The sequence below is a fragment of the Physeter macrocephalus genome, chromosome 8, assembly GCF_002837175.3.
Source record: "Physeter macrocephalus isolate SW-GA chromosome 8, ASM283717v5, whole genome shotgun sequence".
NCBI classification, from domain to species: domain Eukaryota; kingdom Metazoa; phylum Chordata; class Mammalia; order Artiodactyla; family Physeteridae; genus Physeter; species Physeter macrocephalus.
The window spans coordinates 16,567,079-16,576,216 of record NC_041221.1 but is presented as its reverse complement, the minus strand read 5'-3'; the positions used below and the strand labels follow the sequence as shown (position 1 = coordinate 16,576,216).

At 65.3% G+C, this 9,138-nt stretch overlaps 1 protein-coding gene across 3 annotated transcripts in view; it reads left to right on the top strand.

The window, feature by feature from the left end:
* Nucleotides 1–1,175: 1,175 nt before the first annotated feature.
* LPCAT1 (lysophosphatidylcholine acyltransferase 1) overlaps nt 1,176–9,138 on the top strand; it is a 41,080-nt gene continuing 33,117 nt past the window's right edge. For 2 of the 3 annotated variants that reach the window (XM_028492788.2, XM_055086503.1), the window contains exon 1: nt 1,176–1,372. In XM_028492788.2, coding sequence (XP_028348589.2) covers nt 1,238–1,372 — 135 coding nt within the window. In that variant the 5' untranslated portion in view covers nt 1,176–1,237. The remainder of the gene's footprint in view (nt 1,373–9,138) is intronic. The other variant, XM_024123965.3, reaches the window with a different exon arrangement.

The window sequence follows — 9,138 nt, the reverse complement described above, 5'->3', positions numbered from 1 at the left end:
GGCAGATCACTCCCTGACGTGCTGCGCAGGAGAACACAGATGGCCCAGGAGCCCAGGGCTTTGGAGACGGTCAGCCAGGCAGCCCCAGAACGATGTGGGAAGAGCTGGGCTCCTCCCCAAGGTTTCAGGAGCCCTTCCTCCCCCACCCCCCACTGCCTGCCGGGACCACAAGGAGAGATGTGCAGAAATGTAGCTGTTCTGGACACTAAAGGCTTGCGGTGACTTTTTGAAATGTATAGACTTTGAACAGGGACTTCTTTTGCATTTGCCCTAGTCAGTACTGTGCCACAGAGTAGCGATCCCCTGTGTACCCCCTTCACCCAAAAGAGTAAGTCCAAGGACTAGAGTCCTTAGGGAATGAGAAAGATTCCTCACCCCCTTCTCAAACCACTGGGTCCCTGGACCCTGCAGTCTGAGTGGACCCCGTGCGTCAGGGGCTCCCGGTGCAGCCCACAGCCAGGGCTGGCAGGACCAAGGAGCAGCGCAGCGTAGCCCATCTGAGGAGGACAGGTGAGGAGGAAGAAAAGCCAAGCGAGCTGGGTCTGGGACGGGGACCCAGTGGAACCTCTCACACGTGCGCCTGGCCAGGCGCCGCTCTATAGCGTCGCTCGGGATCTGGGCAGCTGGGGCTGCCTCCCGCAGGGACCGCTCTGGGGCTCTGCACCCACAGCCCGGGGTAGCGCGTGCCCGCCCCATCTCCACGTCGCTGCGCTCCTTCCGCTGCACAGGCCGCGCCCCGGGTCGGCGCCCTGAGCGGCGTAAGGGGGCAACGTGGCGGGCCGCGCCGCGCTGGGGGCTCCATCTCCCCTTCTCCGGGACCAGGCCCGGCTCGTGAGTCCGTGTGGTCAGGCCGCCGCGAGAGGCTCTCCGCCAGGGCCTCGGCGCCCCTCGGGACCCGCGCCCGGCGGCCCCGGCTAGCACACCGCGAGCAGCGCGCGGAGCCCGGCTGTCGGCGCGCGCCGGGGCGGCCTCTCCGGGCCCGCGGGGGGCGGGGCGAACAAGCACGCCCCTCCCCGGCCCGCCCCGCCCGCCCCGCCGGCGCCCCCCGCCCGCCCCGCCCCGCCCACGTCATGCAGCCTCCGCTCCCGCGCCTGCGCGGCCGCGCGCCTGGCCCGTTCCGGACGCCGCGCATCCTGGGCCCGCGCCCGGCGCCCCGCGCCCCGCTCTGCGCCCGGCTCCGCGACCCGCTCCTCGCCCGGCCCGGCGCCCCGCTCCCCGAGCCGTGGGCGGCGCGGCCATGAGGCTGCGGGGACGCGATCCCCGAGCCGCCCCCGCCTCCAGCGCGGGGGCCGGCGACGCGCGGCGGCTGGCGCCCCCGGGGCGGAACCCTTTCGTGCACGAGCTGCGTCTCAGCGCCCTGCAGAAGGCCCAGGTGGGTGTCGGTCGCGTGCCCAGCCCGCCCGGGCCCGGGGCCGCGCCGAGCGTCGGGGATGCGCGGCCGGAGGGGGCCGGGAAGGGGACCTTGGGCGCGGCCCAGCCCCGCGGCGCCCCGGCGCCCGCGGTCGCCACACTTCCCTGCGACCCGCAGCCCGCAGCCCCCGCCGTCCTCAGCCCATCCCCGGTTCCGGTGACCCTGGTTCCCGCCGCCAGCGCCCTGACCCTGGCTCGCACCCCCTTTCCCCGGGTCCGCGCTCCCGGCTCCATCCCCCTCTCCCGGATCCCCGGCCCCCGCACCCCGATCTCGTACCCGCACCCCGGTCGGTCGGCGCCGCGCGCTCTCCTGGTCCCGGCGTCCACTGCCGCCGCGTGCAGGCCCCGCGCGGCACCGGAGCGGCTCCCCCTGGATGTGACTTCGTCACTTGATGCGCTTCGTGTGTGGGGACCTCTTTGGTCCCTTGAGTCAGTGCCGGCGGCTCGGGTGCGGACTGTGGGCTCCCCTGGAGCTGCCGGCAGGAGGGTTCTGCGTCTGCGGGTTTCCACGTTGTTCCTGGGGGACTCCCTTGGGGGTTAGTCTGCGGCCCGAATCGGTCGCGTCCAGCCTGGTCCAGCCTGGGGTACGGCGCGCAGGCGGCCTGCTTCTGGCACGTTTTATCTGTGGGGTGGTCTGGCCCTGGCTGAGGGGCGGACGGCGGCTGCAGGAAGCAGGGCGGCCCCTACCCTTGTCCCCTGCCTTCACGTGGCTCCCGACCTGGAGGGACACTTCTCTGACCTGGTGGGATCTCTGAGCTGACCGTGAGCTGTGTTCGCATTGCTGTAGGACTGCTCAAAGGAGGGCCTTTCTTTGACTCCGAAACTATGCATAGAAGCAGGGAAGTTTCGGGTCTTCAGGGGTTGTCTAGCCGGTGGGGCGTACACCTCCAACTGGGAAAACACTTTTTGTGGGAAGATCGGAGTTTTTTTAATGTGTCAAGTAACTCATCTGAAATAATATTAAAGTGAAAAGTTCTTGAAGTCACTCTAAAACTGTCATTTCCCCAGACGCCTGCCTTTTCTCTAACCGCCCCCCTGGTGGGTCCGGTGATTGATTGTCAGTGAGAGCAGCAACGGGCAGAAGACTGGGGGGTGGGGGGGCGGAGAACGGAGAGCGGCAGCCCCCCGGCGATGCAAAAGGACAGGGCTGTCCCACCCCGCCCCCCCGCGGTCCCCTGGTGCCTCGCCCCTCGTCCTCATTGGCTCACACGCCCCCTTGTCTCCTCCAGGTGGGGCTCTCGGTGGCTTCCTCTGAGCTCCTGAGTGAGCCCCCAGCCACTATGACACCCCCGCCCCCTGCTTCCAGGGGCTTCCTCCTGCTGCTTAGAACCCTGGAGGGGGCTCCCTGGGATGGAGCCCTGAGCCCTTCGGGTGGTTTCCGGTGCCCCCAGGCCTGTCCCCCCGGCTCCCCGCTGCTGCAGAGCTGTCCTCTTCCTGCCCCTGCCACCCTCTCCCCGCCCCTCTGCCCCTCCCTCGGGTCTGGGGTGAAATATCTCCACCAGCAGAAGCCCCCTGCGCCCTGGAGGGCCTCCTCTGTGTCCCTGTCGCACTGGCAGCCCCCGTTACCGCGGACGCGCGGGGCGGGGGGCTCAGGTCTGTGCCGCCCGGGACTGTGCTCACTACCCCAGGAGATGGAGGCGCCACACGGAGAGCCAGCTGCCTGTTGAGGGAATGAACAAGCGAAGGGACAGGTGTCAGAGCCGAGTCTGAAACCCTGGCCCCCCTCAGGTGGGGGTCACAGGGCCGGGGATGGGAGGATCCCAGCTGCGGGCTGTTGTTGCCTCAGCATCTGGATGAGTTCAGAAAAAGAAGAGGTGCGTGGGGAAAAAAAAAAAAAGAACAGGTGCGTGACATGTTTTCACCTGCCTGCAAGGGAGGGATACTTTGTTTGTACCTTGTTGCAGTGTTTCGGAGGCCGGGTCGGAATAATCTCGGTGTATTTGTAACAAAGTCCTGTTTCTGCCCACGGGTCTGAGGCCCCAGGTGTAGTCTGTACTCTCCAATTTCCAAGTCCCGGTCTGCAGAAGCATTTTGCTTTTTACCAACAATGTTCTGCAAAGCTTTCCGCCTTTACCACACTTTGTTACGGTAAAGTTTGAGCAGAGTGGACTGGCCTCTCCAAGCAAAGAAAGCCCACCTCCCGAAATCAATACATAAATGGATCCTGCAATGTCCGAGACACCCGGGGGCCGCTCGGAAGCTCACCTAAATCCTGAGTTGAGATAGAACAGTAAGTGTGCCTATGCTTACCTGCTGGCATTTGCCGTAGGGGAGGGGCTGCTGCGTGTCTGGGGATTAATGGCCAGTTGGCCCATCTGTCGTTTAACTGCAGCTTTAGCGAGGAGCTTAAGCATCTCTTGGGACAGAAAACAACATGTTAAGACCTGAAAAACCATGAATAGTGGAATATCATATCATCGCCCTGTGATTTGGAGTCAGGCGGTGGTTCGACGTCACCGGGTGTTTGGGTACTTCCCGCTGGAAGCCACGGGTGTGAACACATCCCCTCCAGCTCTGGTGCTTCCCCATTTCTGAACCCCCTGAACCAGTGTCACCGAGAGTTTACTTCCTGGAGAGCAGCCTGGTTTCCCAAACACCTTGGCACTGAGCCCTCGGAGGGAGAGGCCCTGCGTGCACCCCTCCCCCGGTCCAGTCCTCAGAGAGGATCACAGGAGGGGTGACTCCAGGGACAGACCTGCTCGGCAGCCTGCGTGGAGTCTAATTACCCAGAAGTGGGCGATCTTTTTCTCCCCGTTCGGATCCAAATGCCCGAGTCTGGGGCTCTGTCTGGATGCCGAGTTAGGGGCAGCCGCTCCGGGGCAGGGAGCCGGCGCCCTGCACGCTCCCCAGCCACTCAAGGGAAGGCTGCTGTTTACACCCGCGGTGGCCCCAGTGCTCCGCCCCCGACAGGTACACGCACCAGGCCCGCCTGCACCCCCTCGCGACCCTCACGTCTGGGCGCTCCGCGCAGGAGACTCCACAGTGAGCAGCTCTTCATCCAGCCCCTCCCATGGCCCCAGCGCTGTGCCTGGGGGCGGGGGCGGGGGGCGGGGGGGGGGTTGCGGATGAACGGGGAGGTGGCCCGGCCTAAAGCCGGTGTTCTTGAGGGGCTGGCGATAATAGAAACTGGGAACAGGAGATGGAGGCCCTGCAGGAGAGCATGTGTCCTGTGGGAGGAGCAGGCTGTGTCCCCGGGGACCTGGGAGGCCAAGGCCCCAGAGGCCCCTTCTGAGTCCTCCTGAGGACCCGGGAGCGCAGCCCGGAAGGCAGGCGGGTGGAGGGTCGGGGCCGTGTCCTCATGTCCAGGTGAGGAGGCCGAGGCCCAGGTCCTGTGCTGTCCCCGGGCTCCGGGCCGCACGGGCTGGCTCAGAGCAGATGTCTGACCCGCCGCTTTCTCTTCCAGCTCGCCGGGAGCCTCCAGTAATCTGATCCTAATTTTCTGGAAGGATGCGCGCGAGCGTGAGACTCAGTTGTGGTTTACGCTGAGCAATGAGACGGGGGTTCGAGGGTGCAGGATTCGCCTTTTCACTTGTTGCGTTCTTCTGTCCTGAAGTGAGACACACGCACGCGCATGCGCGCGCGCGCGCACGCACGGTTTTCTCTTACGCTCGCTTTCATTTCTTAGTGCTGAGCAAAGCACGGTCTTATTTCTCATTTTTTAAAAGCAGGATTTTGTCCCTGAGAGTGGGCCCGGCCCGCCCCGTGCCCACAGGCCCCGGGGACCGTCTGAGGAGGTGCCCTGTGGGCTCCGGTACCCAGCGAGTCTCAGCACGGCCTCCAGGAGCCCCCGTCACGAAGCCGGGCCCTGCCCACCTGCCCCCGCGCTGTCACCCACACAGCCAGGACAAGGGCCACCAGGACAAGGGCCACCATCCCCAGCGGGCGGGGCCCGAGCCCAGTTCTCGCGGGTTCGCTGCAAGTTAGGGTTGGTGTTTCCGTGTCCCGTAAACCTTTAGTCTTTGCTGTAGGTTATTCTGAAATGAGCCCAGAGGAAAGCGTGTGTTTGGAAATAGCCTGTGGAAATGCGGTAGCGGGTTTGCTCTAAAGCCCAAGTCACCGCTCGGCCGTCAGTGCAAGGCCTGCAGTAATTTGGCCATGCACACGTTCCTTGGTGTTTTGACCACGTTCCGGCCGTGGGGGCCGGGGCGTAACCGTGGCTGAATGCCCTTCGCCACCGCGCACACGGCCGCCGGCCTCCGGGCCCCTCTTGGGTACAGCGTCCTTGGTGGCGCTCCGCGGGGGTCCTGGATGGGGGCCGAGCCGAGGCGCCTGGGACTGCGGCCTGTGTACCCCTGACTCGTGTTTCCATGTTAGACCCAGAGGAGTGAGTTATTTTCCCTAAAAAGTTAGTTGCCGCTTAAGGGCTTTTTAAACTACATCTTTCGCGCTTTTAACCTTTCAGTCCCCTAGGATGGGAACACAGAGCTGGGCCTCACCTTGCAGGGTCGTGCTCGGGGTCCTGAGGTCCGGCCGGGGAGGACGGGCCACCCGGCGGGCCCTGCTGTTCCTTGCCGCCCGAGGAGCCCGGGAGCGCGGCGCGACCTCAGTGCCCGAGACGGCGGGGATGCCGATGGGCTGGACCAGGCACTGAACGCCGCCCCGAGCCGGGGTCTTTTCTGCCGGGCTCTGTTCGCTAGCCCTGGAGGGGTAAGAGCTGTCCCACGTACAGAGCGAGCGACAGAACCTCCTTCCGGTAGCAGCAGATATTTCTCACCAAGAGGGAGGAGCCAGTGGTCGCTTTTGTGCGCGTGCCTCATAACCTGCACGTCCTCGCTGGGTCTCTCCAGCTGGACCCCTGGTCCCCGACCCTGGCGCCCTTCCTTCTGGTTGCTGGCCTGCGACCACCCTGCACGGCGGGGTTGATGCGGCATGTGGAGCCCCTCCTCCCTCCCCCCAGAGTGGCCGGGGCCATTTCTGCTTCCAGGCCAGTCTCCGCCCCCAGTGCAGTGGTCTCCCGGCTGCCTGCCCTGGCCCCGCCCTCTCCTTCCATCCCTGCCTCACCTGTACCTGGTCCTCAGGAGCTGTCAGACCGGTCCCCTCCCCGCTTCCCCAGAGGAGTGACGGCCCGGCTGGGGGACGGGCTGCCCCAGGCTCCCCTCCACTCCTGCTCCCCCGAGCAGCCCCAGGGCCCAGTGCCGGGCCCAGCCCAGCCCACGAGGGAACGGGCGGGCCAGGGGCTCCCTGCAACCGGCGGCGGGGTGGGCAGAGCTGGGGTGTTCTGGGGGGCTGCCTGCTGCTGGGGAAGGTACAGAATGTACCGTGGGTCGCCTTGCAGCTAGAGGGGCCGTCCCAAAGCTGGGATTAGAGCCAGGAGGTGGTTGGGGGCAACCCCTTGAAGTTGGGGGTAGGGCCATGATGTTCCCTGGGGCTCCCCACAGCCGCGGGCCTGGAGGCAGAATTTTGGTGAGGGGCCTCCAGCCGTTGGGCTGGGGTCGAGCCGGGATGTCCTGGGGGTGCTCTCGGTACCTGAGGGTGGGGTGAGTAGGAGGTGCCCAGCTGGGGGGCTGCCTGCAGCTGGGAGCCCCAGAGAGCCCGAGGCTGCTGGAGAGGCTCCCACAGTAGAGGGACCAGGACACTCTGGCCAGGGCCCTGCCGCTTCCTGCAGGTATTTGCTGAACAGGTGGAAGCAGCGGGAAATGCCGCAGGTCTGGAATTTCGAGATTCTCTTCTTCAAACCCTGCAGTAAGGGCCCTGGAGATAAGGGATTTCCTTGAGCCACAAGCCAGGGTGGGTCTGACGTCTGGGCAGCTCTGAGCTGAGTGAGAGGCGGGCAGCGAGGGGCTGGGTCTGAGCCTCTCAGGCCTGTCCTATGTTGGGGGGGGGGTCCTTTGTCATCGGGGTTCTCACTGCATCCTCCATCCCTGCCTTGGGGACCACCCCAGGCCCCCCTTCCCGTGTGTCCTGCTCCTGTTGGCCACCCGCCAGGCGTGGTAGGATGCTCCTGGCTTCAGACAGTGGAAACATGAGAAGGGGTGCAGTTAGGAGCCGGCCGCGAGAGCCCTGAGGTCAGGGACCGCTGTGTCCTGCGACACAGCCAGGGGTTCATAGCCACCTGTGGTGAGCCAGCCAGTTGGCAGACATTACCTCTGGGCCCTGGCACTCACTCGGGTGGCACCCTCCGGCCCAGTGTGTTGTTTGTGGACACAGAGGTGCCCCGCTTCAGCTGCCCCCAACTCCCCCCTCCCGTGTTTCTCAATCCCTCGGGGAGACATTCTCGAGGACCAGGCTGCTGGTAGTGCTAGTGGGGTGGGCCCTGCACCCCGGTGCCTGAGCCCTGGCCCCTTTGTGTGGGACTTGCAGCCTCCTGGGTCCGCTTCTGCAAGTGGGGAGCTCGGAGCCTTGGAAGCTCCCTTTCTGCAGACACAGAATTACCGGGTGTCCTAGCCCCGCAGGGGAGATGCCTGGGGGAGGAGGTCAGGTGTCACCGAGTTCCTGAACCAGCACCTGCTTTGGGATCCGAGCCTCGTGCTGGTGGAATGTCCGGCCCAGAAGGCTTCCACCTTCCAGCCTTTCTGCCCCTGCCCATCCGTGCTTCCCACAGAAGGGCTCCAGCCTGGGCTTTGCTTTACTGTGAATTTCACAGCTGGAGGCTGCAGGTCGCGATCACGGGGACCCCGGGCCAGAGCCCTGGTCTCCAGCAGAGGGGTCATGAAAACCCGGAGGAGATGAGATTTCGTACAAAACTCGGGTGAGTCGGAGGAGGGATGAGGAGGGCCGGGGAGGGTGCAGGCAAGACCCAGAGGCCAGCGCGGCGGGCGGAAGCAGGGACGGGGCACCGGCTGTGGGCGCCCGCCACGTGTCCGCCCTGCCTGCCCGCTGGCCCGCCGCGCCCCCAGGCCCAGCCTCCCCTCCCACACGTGGGAGGCTCCCCCTGCTCCCCCTGCACTGCCTCCGTCTTCGTTCACATACCACCAGTCATTATTCTAGGGGCGTTTCTCAACTGCCCTGGAGACCCGGAGTCCACGTGGCAGGCGGCGCCCGGTGTCCCACGCGTCCACTCCCTGGCCTCCCGGGCAGGCTCCTCTGCCGTCTGCTGGAATGTACTGAGGCCTCCAGCCTGGCCTGAGTGCCCTGCCCGGCCTCCTTCAGGCCCCCAGTGCTGCGATCTCTGCTGCACTGCCCCCGAGGCCCCCGAGCTGCCCCTCCGTGCTGACCGCTGACCCTGGGGCTGCCCTCCCACCTCCTTTGCCTGCGGACCATGGGCCCCACCACCCCCGGCTGCCTGCGGCGTCTGGGCGCCAGGGACCGGCACGCCCCGGCCCCGCGAAAGGCCGGTGTGAGTGCCGCGGCCGGACGCAGGCCGAGCCGGGCAGGATCAGCTGATGCGGAGGCTTCGACCTGCCCCCCGGAGTCCTCGGACCCTGGCTGGGAGGAGGAAGGGCCAACGTGTGGTTCTCCTTGCCGCCTGGGCGGCAGGGCGTCACGCTTAGGGTTCCCTCCGACCAAGGGGCTCTGATCGCTCAAAGAGCTGCACGGGTGTTCACTGAGGCCTCACAAGATCACCCTGTCAGCTGTGGTTGAAAATGGTGAATATGATCATCTAGGAAAATCGCTCTGCGTTAGACTGTGGGACAGATTTGTAAACTCGGTGAATTACCGAAAGACACTCAGTTTGCAGAAGGCTCCGGATGAGGCAACACGCGCTAAAATTTGAGTTGAAAGCTCTTGAAAAGAGATCACCGGGATGGTGGGGAAGTTGGGCCTGCTTGAGAGTTTGAAAGAAAAAAA